The following is a 22,358-nucleotide window of genomic DNA, read 5'->3' as shown; positions in this document are numbered from 1 at the left end:
TGTACTTTTTAAAAAATTTGGTTTGAGAGAGAGAGAGGAAGGGAGCGGGGGGAGAGAAAAAGAAAGAAACATCATTTTGTTGTTTCACTTATTTATGCATTCATTGGTTGCTTCTTGTATGTGCCCTGATGGAAGGTCAAACCCGCAACCTTGCTGTATTGGACGATGTTCTAACCAACTGAGCTACCCTGCCAGGGCCAGTCAAGGATAATTTTTAAAAGTAATATATTTTTCTCTCCCACTTCTCAGAGGCAACTAGTTTCAATTCTTACAGCTTTATGCAAATTTTATTTACAGTGGTATCTCTAAATGCAGCTACTTGAGTTTTTAGTTTTAACATTATATGTGGACTTCTTATATGGAAAATGAAGATCTAGCTCTCTCTCTCTCTCTTTTTTTTTTTAATCCTCACCTGAGGATGTGCTTTTATTGATTCTAGAGAGAGAGGAAGAGAGAGGGAGAAAGAGAGAGAAACATGGATCCATATTGATCCATACGCACCTCAGTTTGTCCTGGGTTTGTGCCTGAACCTGACTGGGAATCAAGCCCACGATCTTTCAGTGTACTGGGCAGTGCTCCAACTGAGTCATACCAGCGGGGCCATTCCCATAGCTTTTTGCTTGAGTTAGAGCTGCCTTTTTGGGGTTACCTGGCTTTTTCTCTTGATTTACTTCCTCATTTTAGTGGGGGCATCTTTCAGGAGGTTTCACTTTATTTCAGAGTATAAGCTTTTGTGAGTATAAATTTTTTAAAAATTTGCATGTCTGAAAATGCCTTACAGTTATTTCATAGATTGTCTAGCTCAGTGGTCGGCAAACTGCTGCTCTCGAGCCACATGCGGCTCTTTGGCCCCTTGAGAATGGCTTTTCCTCAAAATACAGACTTCTGCGCATGGGTCTCGAAGTTTCAATCGCACTGTACGTGCGCTCCCGCATGTGGTATTTTGTGGTATTTTGTGGAAGAGCCACACTCAAGGGGCCAAAGAGTCACATGTGGCTCGTGAGCCACAGTTTGCCAACCACGGGTAGGTATAAAAGTCAAGGTTTTAAAGGAGACATGTAATACTTTCAACAATAACAAGTTAAAAATTTAGAAAAAGTCAAGGTTTAAAAAAATTAGAGTTTTCAAGACATTATTTTCTCATAACTATTGAGAAATTCAGTGTCATGCTTATCCCTTATCCTTTGTATAAATATTTTCATTTTCTCTGACAGTTTTTAGGAACTCCTTTTCTTCCGCAGTGTTGTGAAATTTCATATTGATGTGTCTTGGTGTTGGTTTATTTTCATTCATGTGCTGGATACTCAATAGATTCTTTCCATCTGGGAGCTCTTCTCTTTCAGTTTAGAAGGATTTTTTTTTTTCAATTTAAGATTTTTATTTTTATTGATTTCGGAGAGAGGAAGGGAGAGGGTGAAACATCCCTGATGAGAGAGTATCATCAATTGGCTGCCTCCTGTAAGCCCCCAACTGGGGACAGATCCTCCAACCTGTGCATGTGCCCTGACTGAGAATCGAACTGTGACCTCCTGGTTTATGGGTCGATGCTCAACCAATGAGCCACAATGGCTGAGCTAAGGTTTTTATTTTATTTATTTTCTTAGAGAGAGAGGAAGGGAGAGGCAGAAACATTGATCAGCTGCCTCTCACATACCCCCACCAGGGATTGACCCAAAACCCGGCATGTGCCCTGACTGGGAATTGAACCAGCAACCTTCTGGTCCATGGGACAATGCCTAGCCAACTGAGCAACCTTGGCCAGGGCTCAGTGTAGAGCGATTTTTAAAAAAATATATACTTTATTGATTTTTTTACAGAGAGGAAGGGAGAGGGATAGAGAGTCAGAAACATCGATGAAAGAGAAACATCGATCAGCTGCCTCCTGCACACCCCCCACTGGGGATGTGCCCACAACCAAGGTACATGCCCTTGACCGGAATCGAACCTGGGACCCCTCAGTCCCCAGGCCAACGCTCTATCCACTGAGCCAAACTGGTCAGGGCTCTGTGTAGAGCGATTTTAACACATCTCCTGCAGTACTGTAAATCAGTAGGGATATAACTAATACAATTAGCAAATTTGACCTAATGGATGACTGTAGAACAACTTCCAAATAAAAGCATAAACATGTTTTTTTCAGTTATACATGGAACATTTACCAAAAAAATTTATCATGTGCTGGTCCTTAAAGCAACATATTTTAAAGGATTTAAGTTATTTAAAATATATTTTCTTAACTTGGGGTAATGAACACACAATACAGTCTACAGGTGATGTGTTGTAGAATTGTGCACCTGAAACTTGTATAATTTTGTTAACCAATGTTACCCCAATAAATTCAATACAAAGGAAAAAAAAAAAGAAACATTAGTTGTAGCTAGATAATGGAGGTAACTAGAAGAATTGAGAATTTGGTAAGGAATGACAATGTGCAAGATGGTAGGATCCAGTCCAGTTTACAGGTAAGTAAAAAACCCTAAAAGTTAATATATAAATAAACAAATAAAATATATTCTGTGACAATAGTGGAATTAAGCTAGAAATAAATATAAGAAAAGCATATTAGAAAATTCCCTTGTGTTTGGAAATTGAGAAATACATTTTGATCCATTTTGAGTAAAAAAAGTAATCACAATAGAAATTGGAAGATAGTTTGAACTGAAAGTATAATAAAAAATATTTCCTAACAAAACTCGTGAAATGCAGCAAGAGTTGTTTTTAAAGGGAAATTGTTAGTATAAAATGTATACATTATTGAAGAAGATTGTTTGAAAAATTAATGAATTGTCCATCTCAAGAACTTAGAAAAAGAATTGTAAAATAATGCCACAGAAAGTAGAAGGAAAGAAATAGACAAAAGCAAAAACTAATGAAAAAGAAAACCATTATTCAGAACATTTAAAAAATGCTACAAATCAATAAGAAAGAACAGAACCCAATATATCAATTGGTAAGGCATTTTATAAGGGTATCGAAATAGTCCATAAACATGAAATGGTGCTTAATCTGATTAGCAATCAAAGGAATGTAAATTACCTCTTCAAAGAGACATTGCCATGCACCCTCCAAAATGGCTAACACGTTGGTACTGTCTCTTTGGAGAATAGTTGGACATTAAGAAAATTGAAGATCATCTATGACCCAGTAATTTTGCTCCTAGATATACCCTAAAGAAATGTATGCATGTGGCACCAAGGGACATGGCCAAAAATGTTGTTAAGCAGCACTATTTGTAATTAATACTATGTATCTTTTGACATTAGTTTCATTTGTTTTTCACAGCCAAGCAGATTTAGCCAGTCCTCTGTCTTATGCCGTGCAGATCGTAGGCATGAGTGCTACTCTTCCCAATTTGGAGCTTGTGGCTTCTTGGTTGAATGCTGAACTCTACCACACCGACTTTCGTCCTGTACCACTGGTGGAGTCAGTAAAAATTGGAAATTCCATATATGACTCTTCAATGAAGCTTGTGAGGGAATTTCAACCCATGCTACAAGTGAAGGTAAGTCACTAGTTTTACTTCACTACCACCAGTACTAAACACTAATGTCGAAAATTAAACTTTTGCTAAGGGGTAGGTTAAGTATATAGTAGAGTGGGAAAAAACATCATTTTTGTCATCAGACAGACCTTCCTCTGTTAATTTATCTTGATACGGCTGTGATATTAGTTGAATCACAAAAGCTCTCTGAATGTAGTGTCTTCATGTGTAAAATGAAATATAATACTTTAGTATTATAAGAATGAAATAGAATTATTAAAAATTGTCTAGCATCTAGAAAGTGCTCAATAAATTCCTTCCCACACCTCTAAATACACTTTTTAAAAATATATATATTTTATTGATTTTTTTACAGAGAGGAGGGGAGAGGGATAGAGAGTTAGAAACATCGATGAGAGAGAAACATCAATCAGCTGCCTCTTGCACGCCCCCTACTGGGGATGTGCCCGCAACCAAGGTACATGCCCTTGACTGGAATCGAACCTGGGACCCTTGAGTCTGCAGGCCGACGCTCTATCCACTGAGCCAAACCGGTCAGGGCTAAATACACTTAAAAATTTTTAATTCACAGTGGTTTTCTGAGCCTGATTCTTTAAAAAAATACATATTTTTGTTGGTTTTTAGAGAGAGAGGAAGGGAGAGGGATAGAGAGAGGAACATAGAAACATCGATGAGAGAGAAACCTCATCTATCAGGTGCCTCCTGTAAACCCCCTACTGGGCATATGCCCTGATCGGTAATTGAACTGGTAACCTCTTGGTTCCTGGGTCAACACTCAACCACTGAGTTACACCGGCCAGGCAAAGCCTGATTCTTCAATCCTGAGGTTAGAGAACTGATTCACCATCTGTGAAATGAGGCATCTTCTATTTTTATGCAGAATTGTGTCTCTGATTATTGAACCAGCAAAGGGTAAGTTTAGAGCTGGGATCAGGACTAAATTCATGTGTCAGTACCCTCATAGATATGGATTTGTAGCCTCTGCATGCCCGATATGGAATCTTATTCAGTTGCTTTGCTCTGTATGCTAAATTTCACTTGACTATGCCTTGGTTACTTCAATAATTATATATGTAAACATTCATTTACTCCTCTGTCAATCTTTTTCTTCTATGACCATGTCTATGCCTCTACCCTTTTTGAATTACTTTCAGCTCTTACCTGAATTATTGAAATAACCTCCTAATTGCTCTCTGCTTCCTTCCACCTGGTCCCCTTCTATCTATGCCTAAACCAGGAGCTTGTGATCTATTTAAAATGAACATCAAATATGTAAGCATTGTGCTAAAAAAATTGTGATGTTCCCTGTATCATTTAGAATGAAAGCCATTTAGAATGTCTTCATAGTTGCCTACAAGGCGCACATTATCTGGCCCCACTCTCGTAGTGCTCTAATCTCATCTATATTTCTTCTGACTCCCTCCATAGCCTCATTGCTGTTCAATAATATGCCAAGAATCTCCCACCTCAGGTTCTCTTTGTCTGGAATGTTTTCCCCACCAGGCAGCAGTATAGTTTAGTCTTCACCTTAGGACCTTTACTCAAATGTCATGTTCTTAGGCCCCCTAGCCACCTTGTCTCAACTACAGTGTCCTCCTCTTCCTGGTCCCTATTTTCCCTGTTTTATTATTTTTTTTCTTAGCACTTTTCAAAATTGAATATACTAAGTGTTTTACCTGTCTTGTTTTTGTTATTATCTGTCTCTTCTTGTTGGAATAGAAACACTCTGAGGGCAGAGCTTTCTTTTCCTTCTCTGTTCTCCATCCCCAGTGCTGAGAACAGTATCAGGCATATAGTAAATATTTGTTTAGTGAGTGAGTGGATGGATGAATTAATTCAATTATACACACTGACCTTCCAGTTTTGAGAACTCACTGAGTCACCGCTGGGCTTTCACCTATTCTTTGTTCTGCCTGAAATGTTTCCTCTGTCCCTCACTTACCTTTGATTAAGCTAATGCCTCCCCTCCTTCACATCTCAGCTCAATCATCATTTTCTCAGGGAAACCTTTCTTTTAGATCTTTCTGTCAAATTTATGTCAAATATGAGGCCTCAAAACACAATAAAATGCTTTTATAGTACATTTTATGAGTGTATTTTACATTTATTTGTTTAGTACTTTAATGTTTCCCCAGTGAAACCTAAACTCCTTGAAGATAGGACTTTGACTTCTCTTGCTCACCATTATATCCTCATTGTCTGAGGGTTGGAGGTCAATAACTATTAGCTAAGTGAATAGAAACTATTTCCTTCTCACCTTGCATCATAAGGAGGTTTATTTCTTTTTTTCTTGTTGTTTTGTTACTGACTTTGTAACTGATTTTTATTATGCCTTTGAGTAGAAAACAATTCCCCATGAAGCAAAATGCATGTCTTTAAATTGATGTGAAAATGTTTTGAAAGTACCACTAGAGTGGCTATTTCTTTCTTTTCTTAGGGAGATGAGGACCATGTTGTTAGTTTATGTTATGAGACCATTCGTGAAAACCATTCAGTATTACTTTTCTGTCCATCAAAGAAATGGTGTGAGAAGCTGGCAGACATCATTGCCCATGAGTTTTACAATCTACACCATCAAGCTGAAGGTAAGTTACTAATTGAATCACCGAGCCATGCTGGCTGGGCTGAAGTGTATAATTTAATCAATGTTAACACATATGTACCTGTTTAACACCCACTATAATCAACATATAGAACATTTTTATCACCCTAAATATTTTTTTTTCTTTTTTGTTATTTCCCTCTATCACCAGCCACAGGCAACCACTGATCTGCTTTCTGTTATTCTACACTAGTCGTGCCTTTTGTAAGAATTTCATATAAATGAAGTTGTATAGTATGTATGTATGTGTCTTTTTTGTGTCTGACTTCTTTCACTCAGCTAGATATTTTTAAGATTCATCTAGATATATCAGTTTATTCCTTTTTTATTACTGAGTGTATTGCTATAATCACTAGTATATTTTTAAAAAATATATTTTATTGATTTTTTACAGAGAGGAAGGGAGAGAGATAGAGAGTTAGAAACATCGATGAGAGAGAAACATCGATCAGCTGCCTCCTGCACATCTCCTACTGGGGATGTGCCCGCAACCCAGGTACATGCCCTTGACTGGAATCGAACCTGGGACCTTTCAGTCCGCAGGCCGACGCTCTATCCACTGAGCCAAACCGGTTTCGGCCACTCGTATATATTTTTTATTTTACTGTCCTATGGTCCCTTGAGGTCCAAGATAAGTGTAAGAATGGCAGAGACCAGTTCTAGTCATAGGATATTAGAATATTTTATGACTTCATTATGCCAGTGGCATCATGAGGATGAGTGATAGATATCTCAAGCTAAGTTCCAACAGGTAAACTTTGCCTGAAGTTTATATTGGGTAGGCTCTGGTCCAACATTATATTGTCTTTTCTAGTTCTCTCTTAATTGATACTTTATGTACTCTGCCAACTTATATTCTTTATGTTGTACCATGGTAACTTATATTCCTTAATAACCAGAAAAATTTTTATTTTCTTTGCTTGAGGTTCTTTTATTTTGATTTATAGCAGTGGTTCCCAAATCCTAGTGCTTGGACGAGAGCCTTAGACTTGATGAAACCCCAGAAAAGTAAAGACAGGCTGCACATTTTTCATGAAGCTAAAGTTTAAATTCTGAAATTATCCCTAGTAACATTTAAAAATATTGAAGTGACTTTTGAAATAAAAATATTGATCAATGATAATTTTAAAAAATTTTAATTGTCAACATAATAAAATCTTGGCAACTCTTTGTGGGTACTCAACTTTTTTAAAAAAAGGTAACCTAAGAACTTAAAAAGTAAGAATGTATTTTATGAGAAATTTTACTACTTCAGAAACCCAAGACTCTGGAAAATTCTGTAAGAAAACAGTTTCTGCAGAAAGTTAAGGTTTCACTGGGGAAAAGTTTACACAGAGGCAACAAGAGAAGAAGGTAATGTGATTAATTATCTCATTGGTGCCAAAGAGGCCAAAAAAATTGTCACATAAAATTAGACTCCTAAGTGATTCTGACACCACTGGTTGGTGGGTCACACTTTGAGCAAGGACTTTGATTTTTAGGCTGTGTGTGGTAGTCGTTCTCTATAATCCTCTCCTTCCTTCAGCTGGTTCCTTTGGTCCCCTCCTGTGGGCCTGATCCCACTGTAATACAGTGTTTCCTAATTGTTGGTGAACTTTAGAATCACCTGGGGAGATTTTAAAATTCTTCATGTATAGGTTGTACATGATTAATCCAATGTCCAGGGGTGAGAGCCAGTCATCAGGATTTTTAAAAGGTGTCAAGGTAATTATTATATGTAGTAGTTTCAGAACCATTGCCCCTGTGGTTAGCTCTGTAATGACTTAAGCAGATAGCACTCGAAGAAGTCCAGACAGAGGTGAACAGTGTTGATAATGTTTTTTTGTGACAGGATTGCTAAAATCATCTGAACTTTCACCAGTGATACTGGAACAAAAGGGCCTCCTTGAAGTGATTGATCAGCTAAAACATTCGCCTTCAGGACTGGACTCTATATTACAAAAAACTGTACCATGGGGAGTAGCATTTCATCATGCAGGTATCCATATTTATAATGTTAAGAAGCCCCCTTCAAAAATCCTCACAGTTTCTTCATTTTTGTATTAACATACTTTGATTTCTTATTAACTGCACTTAATGCTCTTAGATTTCATTTTAATAAATTGTATGATTAAGATTAAGTGAGAGTAAAACAAATAGGTTTACTTATCTGTATAGTAAACCTAACTTACAGTAAATGTCTTGGTGTCCCTTGTTTCAGAGATCCCTTGCTAGTCTTCATACAGACTGTTTTCTGATGCAAAATGTTGCTCTCAATCAGAGCACGTTTTCTGTTCTTGTCTTCCACCGACAAATATAATGCCTTTTCCAGCTTAACTAAGTACTTATCACACACTGTGTCCTTAACTTTTGCAATTTGAGACGTGACAGCAAAACTAGCACACATTGCTTTTTCCTGTACAGTTTCACGGATAGAAGATTCATTCTTACCATAAATGTTAGCAACCTCAGCATACATTTATGTGCTGCTTAATGACATATTCTGAGAAATGTGTCATTAAGTAATTTTGTTGTTGTGCAAACTTACACAAACCTAGGTGATATAGTCTACTCTATACCTAGGATATATGGTATAGCCTGTTGTTTCTAGCCTATAAACCTGTACAACATGTTACTGTACTGAGCATTCTAGGCCAGTGGTCGGCAAACTCATTAGTCAACAGAGCCAAATATCAACAGTACAACGACTGAAATTTCTTTTGAGAGCCAAATTTTTTAAACTTAAACTATATAGGTAGGTACATTGTTATTAACTTAATTAGGATACTCCTAAGGCTTAGGAAGAGCCACACTCAAGGGGCCAAAGAGCCGCATGTGGTTTGCGAGCCGCAGTTTGCCGACCACGGTTCTAGGCAGTTGTAATATAATGCTAAGTATTTGTATCTAAACATATCTAAACATAGAAAAGGTACAGTAAAAATATGCTATAAAGATAAAAAATGGTATACTATTACCATGAATGGAGCTTGCAGGACTGGAAGTTGCTCTGGGTGAGTCAGTGAGTAAGTGATGAGTGACTGTGAAGGCCTAGGATATTATTAGGCATTTCTAGTTTCACACACTTCTGTGACTTATAAACACTTTGCCCTTGGGCTACACTGAATCTATAAAACAACATGAGATTAAATCAAGCACAAGATAAAATGATGACATCAAGAGATGCGGTCAACACGAGATTATGAGGCTGCTCTTGGAGTAACTTGGCATACTGTTTAACAGTAAACTATTTTTTATAAATAGCATATTCTAAAATAATATTGAAAAGTATAGTATAGTAAGTACATAAACCAGTAACATCATTATTTATTATCATTATAAGTATTATGTACTGTACATAATACAGTATAAACACGTGAGTAATGTGTTGTGCTATGACATCACTAGGTGATAGGAATTTTTCAGTTCCATTATAATCTTACTAGAGGCCTAATGCACAAAATTCATGCAAGGGGCTCGGCCCTTGCAGCTCTGGCTTGCCTCGGCCTTCGCAGCCCCATGCTTCATCTGGAATGTCATCCGTAAGGTTGTTCGGCCGTCCAGTCTAATGAGCATATTACGCTTTTTTTTATTATAGATGGGACCACCATCGTATGTGTGGTCTATCATTGAACCAAAATGTCATTACGTAGCGCATGACTGTACAGTTTTTTTCTTATTAGGGCAGAACTTTCACTTTTTCACTTACGGAAGTACTTTATGGCTTCTCTTTGGCATATACAAATTGCGATTACCACATTTGTGCTTTGGGGTCATTATTAAGTAAAATAAGTGTTACTTGAACACAAGTACTGCAACACCGAGAGTCAATCTGATAGCCAAATGGCCACTAAGTGACTAACGGGGCAGGTAGTGTATGTAGTGTGGATACACTGAACAAAGGGATGATTCACATCCCAGGCAGGTGGAGGGAGACGGTGTGAGATTTCATCATGCTATTCGGAGCAGCTTGCAATTCAAAATGTGGGAATTGTTTATTTCTGAAATTTTTCATTTAATATTTTTAGAGCACAGTAGACTGCAGACAATTGAAACCATAGAAAGCAAGACCTCAGATAAGGGGATACTACTGTACTTGCTACTTTAATTTTATGCCACTCTGAGTATCTTCTTTTATCTCAAGGAGTACAGTAGTATTCATACACATGTATCAAAATAAAATTAGTTTTAGAAATTGTCATATTGTGTGTTGAGAGGGGTAGAGTGTTTAAAAATTAACTACATAGGTTGTCAAAATTACAAAGATTATGATAGTTACTGAATTAAATAATTTATTTCAGGAAGTGATCTTTCCATGATTATATGTGCCAAGGATATGATTAAGAATATATAGTTTATGCCCAGTGGTGTGGCTTTGCAGTTGAGCTAAAACATATTAAAAAAAAAAAGAATATATAGTTTCTAAGATTAGGAATTTAACATTTGCAATTTATTTATCACTAGAGGCCCGGTACACAAAATTCATGCGGGGGGCGGGGGGGGAGGGTCTCCTCAGCCCAGTCTGCACCCTCTCCAATCCGAGACCCCTCAGGGGATGCCTGACTGCTGGTTTAGTTGGACATCTCCCTCACAATCCTGGACTGCTGGCTCCTAATAGCACACCTGCCTGGTTGCCTCTAACTGCCCCCCCTGCCAGCCTGGTCGCTCCTAACTGCCCCCCCCCACTGGCCTGGTTGCCCCCAACTGCCCCCTTCTGCTGACCTGGTTGCCCCTAACTGCCCCCCCTGCCGGCCTGGTTGCCCCCAACTGCTCCCCCCTGCCAGCCTGGCTGCCCCCAACTGCCCCCCCTGCTGGCCTGGTTGCCCCCAACTGTCCCCCCTGCTGGCCTGGTTGCCCATCACAGCACCCCCGCCAGCCTGGTCACCCCACGCAACCTGCTTGTTCAGTCGTTTGCTTGTCCCTCACTAACCCCCCTACTGGCCGGGTTACCCCAAGCAGCCTGCTTGTTCAGTCATTTGGTTGTCCCTCACTAACCCCCCTGCCAGCCTGGTCGTAAGCAGCCATTTGTGAGGGTGTGGTGGTCAATTTGCATATCACCTCTTTATTATATAGGATGCTATATATAAATAAATTTTTAAATATCTATACACACACATATGCACACATGTATATACACAGTTGATTCTTGAAAAACACGGGTTTGAACTGCATGTGTCCACTTATATGTAACTTTTTCTCAATAAATATATTGGAAATTTTTTTTGAAATTTGCAACAATTTGAAAAACTCACAAATGAACTGTGTAGCATAGAAATACATGCATCAAAAATATGAAACAGATATGTCATGAATGCATGAAATATATTTAGATATAGTATATTTTAATACCATAGAATAATAGTATTAGTCCATTTACTACCATAAAATATACACAGATCTATTGTAAAAAGTTAAAATTTATCAAAACTTAACACACAGAAACACTTTCAGACCATACATGAAGCCATTTGTAGTGGAGAGAAATGTAAACAAACATAAAGATAAAATATTAAATCATAACTGCATAAACTTAACTGTAGTACATAGTGTACTAATGTAATAATTTCATAACCACCTCCTGTTGCTATTGTCCAAGTGTTGTGAGGAGCACTTAAAATGCCCGTGACACATCCTAGCTGGTTTGGCTCAGTGGATAGAGCCTTGGCCTGCGGAATGAAGGGTCCTGGGTTCTGCTACAGTCAAGGGCACACGCCCAGGTTGCGGGCTCAATCCTCAGTAGGAGGGTGTGCAGGAGGCAGCCAATCAATGATTCTCTCTCATCATTGATGTTTCATCTCTCTCTCCCTCTCCCTTCCTCTCTGAAATCAATAAAAATATATTTTTTTAAAAATGCCCGTGACACTAATCATCTCCCTGTGAACAGATTGTCTCTGCAGTAAATTGGATTTTGCAGTAAAAAGTGATCTCGTGGCTTTTGAAATTTATTATTTTAAATTTTATGGCAATTCTATATGCCAGTGGTTAACAAATCTCCCCTGCCCCTGCATTTCTGCCTGCCTGGCCTGGGGGAGGTTGTCTTCTTCACCTGTAGCCTCAAGTACAACTTTGAGCTGATCCTCTTCTGTGGACCTGGCTCTCTGTTTCTCAATGAGTGGAGCCTCAAGGCTGAGTACAAACGTGGGGGGAACGGCTAGAGTTGGCCCAGCGCCTCAGCAACCGCATCCTGTGGATTGGCATCACCATCTTCCTGCTGTGCCCCCTCATCCTCATCTGGCAGATCCTCTATGCCTTCTTCAGCTCTGCTGAGGTGCCGAAGCAGGAGTCTGGGGCCCTGGGAGCACGTTGCTGGTCACTCTATGGACACTGCTACCTCTGCTACTTCAACGAGCTGGAGCATGAGCTGCAGTCCCGTCTGAACTGTGGCTACAAGCCAGCCTCCAAGTACATGAATTGCTTCTTGACACCTCTGCTGACTGCTGGCCAACGATGCGCCTTCTTTGCTGGCTCCATCCTGGCTGTGCTTATTGCCCTCCCCATCTACGACGAAGATGTGTTAGCTGTGGAGCACGGCCTCACCACCGTCACACTCCTGGGGGTCACTGTGACGGTGTGCAGCTCCTTTATCCTGGACCAGCACATGGTGTTCTGCCCTGAGCAGCTGCTCCGCGTGATCCTTGCTCACATCCACTACATGCCTGACAACTGGCGGGGTAACACCCACCGCTCGCAGACCCGGAACGAGTTTGCCCAGCTCTTCCAGTACAAGGCAGTGTTCATCTTGGAGGAGTTGCTGAGCCCCATTATCACCCCCCTCACCCTCATCTTCTGCCTGCATCCACGGGCCCTGGAAATTATAGACTTCTGCAATTTCACTGTGGAGGTCATTGATGTTGGAGATACCTGCTCCTTTGTCCAGATGGATGTTTGCCAGTATGGGCATCCCCAGTGGCTATCCACTGGTCAGACCGAGGCCTCAGTATACCAGCAAGCTGAGGGCGGGAAAGCAGAGTTGTCACTCATGCACTTTGTCATCACCAACCTGGCTGGCAGCCACCACGTGAGAGCACGGCCTTCTTGAGTTTCCTCAAGGAGCAGGTTCAGCAGGATGGAGTAGCTGCTGGCCTTTCCAAGGGGGTCTACTCCATGAAAATGCCCTCTTTATGTCCATCCAGTCCTTACAATCTGAGTCTGAGCCATTGAGCCTTATTGCAAATGTGGTAGCTGGCTCATCTTGCCATGGTCCTTCTCTTTCCAGAGACCTGCAGGGTTCCAGGCACAAGACTGAATTCGCCTCTGCCCTGTGCTCCTTCTCCCCTCTGCAACCTGGTCAGGTTTCCACGGGCTGGGTTCCCACTACCATGACAGGCCCAGTATCATGCCAGGACAGCCAGCTCTTGGACCAGTGTGTGGGAAGGACAGCTGCAGAGCCTGGTGCTGTCAGAATATACATCCACTGAAATGAGCCTGCATGACCTCTACATGCACAAGCTCCACAAGCAGCAGGCCCAGGGCGAACCTGAGAGGAACGTGTGGCACCGCGAGGAGAGTGATGACAGTGGGGCGAGTGCTCCTGAAGAGGGAGGAGAGGGTGCCCGGCAACCCCAACCTATCTCCCTCTCTGCCAGCTATCCCTGTGCTGCTGCATCCCGGTCTGGAGCATCTGAGACCACTGCCCTGCAAGGGGGCTTCCAGAGGCACTATGGGGGCATCACAGATCCTGGCACAGTGCCCCGGGCTCCCTCTCACTTCTCTCGGCTGCCCCTTGGCGAGTGGACTGAAGATGGTCAGTCAGCATCAAGGCACCCAGAGCCTGTGCCTGAGGAGGGCTCTGAGGATGAGCTTTCCCCTCAGGTGCACAAGGTCTAGACCAGGGGTAGGCAAACTTTTTGACTTGAGGGCCACAATTGGTTCTTAAACTGGACCGGAGGGCCGGAACAAAAGCATGGATGGAGTGTTTGTGTGAACTAATATAAATTCAAAGTAAACATCATTACATAAAAGGGTACGGTCTTTTTTTTTTTTAGTTTTATTCATTTCAAACGGGCTGGATCCGGCCTGCGGGCCGTAGTTTGCCCACGGCTGGTCTAGACAATGCTGGGGAGGGTCCGTATGCCCCAGGATGGCGGTATCTATTGCCCCGCCATCCCGTCCACCTGCCATTGAGGGCTTCTCTGAGTGTTGCCTGGCTCCATGTACTAGTATATGGTGTTTGTGTGTCCATGCCTGGCCAAGAGAGGTGCAAATACTTGGCTCACCACAGCCCCAGCAGAGAAATTGGGGGCCTAGGAACCAGAGCACACAGGACTCTAGCCTCATTCCCAGGAACTCACTTGGCTCATAATGTGGTGCTAGCAACTGGTCCCCAGCCCAGCCCCAGTAATGCTACCTTTGCACCTACCCTTACAAGTCTCCAGAGGACTGCCTACCACAGTAGCTGCCAACCAGGGAGAACCTGTGCCAAGTGTGGAGTGGGGAGGTTGGGCCTGGACCCTCAACCTCTGTGGCCTCCCTCTCCCCACCCTAAATAGATGAGCAGCTCAGGCTGTGGCCCTTACCTCACCCTCAGTTCTCTCCCAGTGCTACAGCCTGCTCACCCCTCCCCTTCCTGCACATCGCTGGCATGTGAGCTGCTTGCTATGGTTCTGTTCATTCGTTTCCCTTCTGTTCAGCTTTTGATTTGTGTTGGCATAGAGGCCCTAGCTCCCAGCTCCTCTCACCCTATCTTTTGACACTAAGGATGGTTTCTAAATTATAGGAGCAGGATGGAAATTTTTTACTACCCTGTCCAATATTTTAGATAGGCCCCTGGGAGCATATCAAATTCTTATGATATTAGACAAAGTCCCTGGCCAGCCAGAAACTCATGAGTTCAGCACTGAATGGGTTGTTGTGGTCTACTTGCCCCCCAAACACAACACTTCTAATTCAACTTACTGATTAAGGGATAGTAAGGATCTATGAGGCTCATTGCACATGGTACTCTATGGAAAAAACTGTCAACACTATAGAAGAGAACTCTGATAGAACATCATGAAAGTCTAGAAGGATCACACAACTAAAGATGCTATTGTTACAGAGAAATTTGTGAAAGCCATCTAACCTGAAAACAATAAATTTCTGCTGGAGAAAACTGTGTCCAGATGTTGTGCATGATTCCACAGGATTTATGACAGATCCAATCAAAGAAACCATGAAAGAGATTGTGAATATGGCAAAAAGGGGGGAGGGGTAGTGAAGAGTTTCAAGATACAGTGGGGCCTTGACTTACGAGTTTAATTCGTTCCGAGACCGAGCTCGTTAAGGAGCTCGTTAACTCAAATTACTCTGTCAACTCAATGCAAAAAATCAGCTGAGAGACAGCTGGTATCTCAAAAAACTCGTTAGTTGGGACACTTGTAAGTCAAGGCCCCACTGTACATATCTTGAAGAAGATAACTTGATGGAGATGAGTGCTTCCGAATCAATGCCAGAAGATGAAGAAGAAGACATAAAGAAGCAGTGCCAGGAAACAAACTGCCATTAGACACCTGGCAGAAGGGCTCCAGTTATTAAGACTGCTTTGCCTTCTTTTACAGCATGGGCCCTTCTGTGGTGTGGGCGCTGAAACTAAAGCAGACAGTGGAAGGCTTGGCACCATAGAGACACTCATGTAGAGAAATGAAAAGCAAAAAGTCAGAAATTACAATGTATTTCTGTAAAGTTATTCTGAGTGTGCCTGCCTCTTCTGCCTTCCCTTTCACCTCCTCTACCTCTTCTGCCTCTGCCACCCCTGAGACAGCAAGACCAACCCCTCCTCTCTCTCCCCCTCCTCAGCTTACTCAGTGTGAAGATGATGAGATTGAAAACTTTTATGATGATCCACTTCCACTTAATGAATAGTAAAGAACTATCATGCCATACATGGAATAAACGTATCTGTTATGTATGTGTGTGAGTGTCTTCATGTGAAAATATAATGACTGTGTGGCAGGAACTGTATGAGACATTTTTGGGTCATCTTCATTGCCTAATTATTCATCATGAGCAAGACTTGTATTGAAATGATAGCCTGTCCTTACATAGGCATAAGGTGAATGATATAAAATGTAAAATTAATAATGTGTTAATTTTTTTTACTGTTTTATAAGTGCTTTAAAAATTACATTACTGTACAATATGCTAATGTGTATCAGGCTATTATCATAGGTAATCAGTTTAAAAAAAACTATAACAGTGTTTCTACTGTCTTATGAATATGTCTGTTACTATATGCCATAAAAATCTTGTAACGGTTCATTTATTAGTGTGCAGACTAGACTATCTAGTTAGACTGCCACCAAACAATTGTATTGCTGCTGCTTTATTATCAGAGCATGAATTGTTATCTGTAAATAAATGAGTTTCTTTTTCAAATCTTTCATTTTTTAAAAAATATGTTTTTATTGATTTTTAGAGAGAGAGGAAGTGAAGGCAGAGATAGAAACATTGATGAGAGAGAAATATCAATCGGCTTGCCTCCTGCTTGCAACCCAGACATGTACCTTGACTGGGAATTGAACCAGTAACTTCTTGGTGCATGGTTTGATGCTTAACCACTGAGCTACACAGGCCAGTCTTACAACTTTCTTTTTTTAAAATATATTTTTATTGATTTCAGAGAGGAAGGGAGAGGGAAAGGGAGATAGAAACAACAATGATGAGAGAAACATTGATCAGCTTGCCTCCTTCACACTCCACACTGCAACCCAAGCATGTGCCCTGACTGGGAATCGAACCGTGACCTCCTTGTTCATAGATTGCTCAACCACTGAGCCATGCTGGCTGGGCACATCTTTCATTTTTTATGTCTAGTGTTACTAATACATATACTATCTACAGTGTTTTGTATCATGAGACAATATTGATATAGGTACTGACAGACAATTCATCTTGTAAATAGATGATGTAAACTTATGGTGTCAATATAGTAGAGTACTATAAAAGTATTTCTCTTCCTTATGATTTTCTTAACATTTTCTTTTTTTAGCTTACTTTGCTGTAATAATACAGTATAAAAAACATATAACATGCAAAATATGTGTTAATTGACTGTTTATATTATTAGTAAGACTTTTAGTCAGCAGTAGGAATTTTGGGGGAGTCAGAAGTTAAACATGGATTTTCCACTGTGTGTGAGGTCTGTGCCTGTAACTCCTGTGTTGTTCAAGGTCCATCTGTGCATGTTATTGTAACTTCCTTTTTTTAGGTCTTACTTTTGAGGAGAGGGATATCATTGAAGGAGCCTTCCGTCAAGGTCAGATTCGAGTCTTGGCAGCAACTTCTACTCTTTCATCTGGGGTGAATTTACCTGCACGTCGTGTAATTATTCGGACTCCTATTTTCAGTGGTCGAACTCTAGATATTCTTACTTATAAGCAGATGATTGGTCGTGCTGGCAGGAAAGGAGTAGACACAGTAGGTGAGTTTGAATTTAATTTCAATAGCATTGCAGATGGACAGTGTCGTTCTACTTGAAATTTGATTAGTCCCTAGCAACCCGGTTCTCATTATGCTGTGTTTGTTATCCAACGCACTAATGTCATCCTTTTGGATTTACTTAATACTTATAATTTAAGTCATTTTTCATATATTGTCAACCATTGATTTTCTACTAAGGTAGAATTAAGATTTTCTTTTATATTATATACTGTGAAATGATTCAGTATTATCTTAGTCAAGTGAATTATCACATTAGCTAAAATATTTTTAATTTCCAGGATAGTCTACTACTTAGTGTTAATGAAGGGAGTAATTTTCTTTCTTTTTGATGAAGTCCAATTTATCTTTACTGATTTCAGAGAGGAAGGGAGAGGGAGAGAGAGATAGAAACATCAATGATGAGAGAGAATCATTGATTGGCTGCCTCCTGCATGCCCCATACTAGTGATTGAGCCTGCAACCCAGGCATGTGCCCTGACTGGGAATTGAACCATGACCTCCTGGTTCATAGGTTGACGCTCAACCACTGAGCTATGTCAACTGGACTCTTTCTTTTTAAAAAATTGATTTTAGAGAGAGAGAAACATCGATATAAGAGAGTAACTTTGATTGGTTGCCTCCCATCGGGGATTGAACCCACAACCTGGGTATGTGCCCTGACCAGTAATTGAACCCACCTTTTGGTGTACAGGACAGTGCTCCAACCAACTGAGCCATACATGCCAGGGTGAAAGGAGTAATGTTCATGGATATTAGTTCTGTTTAGGTCTAAGAGAGAGTTCAAATAGTGATGCTGAGAGCTGGGAAGCACTCTCACACTTTGGGAATAGGAACTGTACATTCCATCTTTTCTTCTCTTAATTGGTGCTGGCTCTAAAACATTTTCAGTTTCTTACGTTGCATCAGCAAGTAATAATAATGTTACCAGCAGTCCTAACGAAAGTTTTGTAAGCAATGAGGAATTAAAAATCACTATAGTATTATTATAATAATCATTATTTATAATAATATGAAATTTACATATATTATTGATAACATCCTACATTATTCTGGGTGTGACTGAATTGTTATGAGTCTTCTAACTTTGAAGAAATTTTGGACATCTACTTCAGAACATGGTGGAGGTCAGGACTGGAATGAGGGTGAGAGTGTGAACAGGTGAGAGTGTGCCTGTGTGTGAGTGTTCTGTGTGTGGGAAGGGGAGGTGGGAGGGGTGGGGAGTTGGGCAGGTTCTGATGCTCCTGGCAGAGGAGTTACTGGCCATGTGCTGCTCGGCCACGTGCTTCTCTCCACATGCTTCTCTCAACAGGGTCCTTCAGGGAGGAGGCTGTGAGGAGCAGCCCTGCTCCAGTGCTCCTAGGCCACAGACAAATGCTCGTGGCCCCAATGCTGGTACCGAAAGCCCTCTGAACACAGACCAGACATAGCAGCTCGGTGTGCCTTGGCGGACCCCCCAGCTGCCTTGACAAGCAGTGCCCCGCCTACCCCCCCATATTGGCGAGTGGGTTGCCCAGTCCTCCTTCTTTGTGAGTGGAGCACCTGGCCTGCCCCCTCCACCAGCAGAGCAATGTCTGGCCTGCATCCTCCACTAGCAGAGTAGCACCTAGCCCAGCCAGCTTCCTCCACTAATGGGGCATTGCCCAATGGCACTCTTCACCAGCAGAGCAGGGTCCAGTTATCCCCTCTACCAGCGGAGCACTCCACCAGCAGCGTCCAGCCTGCCCTGTCACCTTGACACTTGGCCCGCCTGGACATAGGGACCTGCTGCCCTATCCAGCATGCCCAACCCAGTGCCCCTAGACAGCTGGCCCCCACCACCTTGATATAGTGTGCCTGGCCCTGCTACCATGACCCAATGCCCTAAGATGCATGAAATTGCCACCTCAACTGCTTGTGCCTGACTCAGCACCCCTGTACAAATGGCCCTGCCACCTGACACTACCCAGTTGACGTTTCCTGATGCCCCTGGGTGCACGGACCTGCCACAGTGACCAGGAACCTAATCAAGTGTCACAGAAGATTGGATCCACCATTGCAACCAGGTGTGACCAATCACTCCTGAACATATGGAACCGCCGCTTGACCCTGCCTGCCTCACGCAGTACTCTGGACTACCAGACAGCTAAAATGGGAAGACGAAGAAACAACTGCCAAATGAAATAAAAGGAGCAGTCACCAGAAAAGGAACTAAATGAAACAGAGGCAAGCAATTTGTCAGATAAAGAATTCAAAGTAATTGTTATAAGGGTGCGCAAACAAGTTAGTGAGAATTATAAGCAACTCATTATAAGAAACTTAATGAGAATTATACCAACATGAAAAAAGAGGTTAAAACAATGAATAAGAGTCAAGCAGAAATGAAGAATGACATAGCTGAAATAAAGAATATCCTGGAAGTATTTGACAGTAGACTAGAAGAAGCTGAGGACCAAATCAGTGAATTAGATGACGAGGTAGGAAAAAAAATACCTATTCAGAGCAGCAATTGGAAAAAGAAATTAAAAAGCAAGAGGAGACTTTAAGGGAGCTTTGGGACACCAAGAAACGTAACAACATCTGCATTATAGGGGTGCTAGAAGGAGAAAAAGTTGAGCAAGGACTAGAAAACCTGTTTGAAGAAATAATGACAGAAAACTTCCCTGACCCGGTGAAGAAAAGTCACACAAGCCAAGGAAACACAGAGATCCCAAAGAAGATGAACCCAAAAGACCCACAACAAAACACATCATAATTACAATGGCAAACATTAAAGACATCTGTAATACTTTCAATAATAAGGATAAATAAATAAAAATTTGGAGGAACAGTCTGTTACTTTATCTTTCTTTTCTAAGAGGTAGTTTATTGACTTCAACATTATACCAAATTTCAAATACATAGGCAAACAGTTCTGTGGCTATTGAAGTGAAATTTGCATATCCAGGAGAAAAGGGACAATCTTAATGGGAAAACGGGTGGGATATTCTGGGCACAAAAAGCTGGGCAGTATACTGAGGAAGTGACTTTTAGAATAACTTGATTTGCCATGTGAGGTCCCTAAATACAGTCGATCCTCATATTTGGTGGATCTCATATTTATGAATTTGCTTACTTACTCAAATTTATTCATAATCCCCAAATCAACACTTGTTGGGCTTTCATGGATATGTGCAGAGCCATGAAGAATTTGAATCTCTGGAAGCACACATGGTTCTCTACCTTCTTGCTTTGGCTCTCACACTGTAAACAAGCATCCTTTTCATGGTCTATTTAGTGCCATAGTCTTACATTTTTGGGCTTTTTGGCGATTTAACTGTTTAATGTGACCCCCAAGCATAATGCTGAAATAAAATTATCTCGTGTTCCTAAGTGCAAGATGGCTGTGATGTGCTGTATAGGGGAAATAAGTGTATTAGATAAGCTTTGTTCAGCTATGAGATATAGTACTGTTGACTGTGAGTTTAATATTAATAAATCAATAGCACATATTAAATAAGGTCTCTTTAGACAGAAACATACTTAAAACAAGATTTTATTGAAAATGTTGAGTTAGAGGCTTGCAGGAAGCTAGCCCTGTATCTCCCCTAGGAGCAATGGTTCAATATTCCCTAATTCAGTTTGTGGTGACTACAGAACATAACTACCACAAATAATAAAAATTTACTATAACTTATTAGTGACTGGATTAGTTAGAATATAAGTTTACTGATGTAACAAAAGCCAACATAACAAGTGTTTAAACGAGGTAGAAGTTAATTTCTTCTCATATACCAGTACAGTCTGGGGCTGATGGTGTGATGCCAGTGTCAGGGACCAAGTTTTCTAGTTTGTTTTTCCATGTTCAGCAATGTGGTTTCTATCCCATGGTGTAAGATGACTACTCTAGTCTCTGTCAGCACATCTGCATTTTAGACATCCAGAAGGGGAGATGAGTGAGTAAAGAACATGTTCTGCCCTTTTAAGAAGATGGATACCAATTTGGCTCTGGATAGTGTTGGCCTGTGGACTGAAGGGTCCCAGATTCGATACTGGTCAAGGGCACATGCCTGGGTTGTGGGCTCAATCCCCAGTAGGGGGCGTGCAGGAGGCAGATGATCAATGATTCTCTCTCATTATTGATGTTTCTATCTCTCCCTCTCATTTCTCTGAAATCAATAAAAATATATATATATTTTTTAAAAAGAAGATGTACATAGTACTTTTCCTAACATACAATTAGTCACATGGTTACTTTTCTCAATTTCAATGGAAGCTGGGGAATATAAAATCTTTAGCTGACTGGCCATGTACCCAACTGACCCTTAGGGGTTTTATTTTATTTTTAAAATTATTATTATTATTTTAACCCTCACCTGAGAATGTTTTTCCCATTGCTTTTAAATAGAGTGGAAGGATGTGGGGAGGAAGGGAGAGAGAGGGGGAGAGAGGGAGAAAGATAGAGAAAGAAAAACATTGATGTGAGAGGGAAACATTGATGGGTTGCCTCCTGCATGTGCCCCAACTGGGGCTGGGGATTGAGCCTGCAACCGAGGTACATGCCCATGATGGGAAACGTAACCCTAGACCCTTAGGTGCATGGGCTGAAGCTCTAACCACTGAGAAAACCACCCAAGGCCATTTTTAAAAATATATTTTTTTATTGATTTCAGAGAGGAAGGGAGAGAGAGATAGAAGCATCAATGATGAGAATCATTGATTGGCTGCCTCCTGCACGTCCCCTACTAGGGATTGAGCCTGAAACCCGAGCACATGTCCTTGACTGGAATCGAACCTGGGACCCTTTAGTCCACAGGCCAAGGCTTTATCCACTGAGCCAAACCAGCTAGCGCCAGGGCCATTTTTTTTTTTTTAAGTTACAAAAAAATTTATTTTTCAATTACC

The 22,358-nt window shown here is 41.0% G+C and overlaps 1 protein-coding gene and 1 pseudogene across 1 annotated transcript in view; both read left to right on the top strand.

Annotated features, from left to right (window-relative positions):
* The window catches only part of POLQ (DNA polymerase theta), a 103,691-nt gene that overhangs the window by 6,957 nt on the left and 74,376 nt on the right, over nucleotides 1–22,358 (top strand). Inside the window, exons 6-9 of the mRNA XM_070403571.1 lie at nucleotides 3,283–3,502; nucleotides 5,940–6,087; nucleotides 7,936–8,082; nucleotides 17,266–17,478. Coding sequence (XP_070259672.1) covers nucleotides 3,283–3,502; nucleotides 5,940–6,087; nucleotides 7,936–8,082; nucleotides 17,266–17,478 — 728 coding nt within the window. The remainder of the gene's footprint in view (nucleotides 1–3,282; nucleotides 3,503–5,939; nucleotides 6,088–7,935; nucleotides 8,083–17,265; nucleotides 17,479–22,358) is intronic.
* On the top strand, nucleotides 12,053–13,907 carry LOC139004437 (autophagy-related protein 9A pseudogene; annotated as a pseudogene).

Source organism: Myotis yumanensis, unplaced genomic scaffold (assembly GCF_028538775.1).
Source record: "Myotis yumanensis isolate MYYU_CA2020_CCGP unplaced genomic scaffold, mMyoYum1.0.hap1 SCAF_2, whole genome shotgun sequence".
NCBI classification, from domain to species: Eukaryota; Metazoa; Chordata; class Mammalia; order Chiroptera; family Vespertilionidae; genus Myotis; species Myotis yumanensis.
This window is presented reverse-complemented; position numbering and strand designations above follow the sequence as displayed.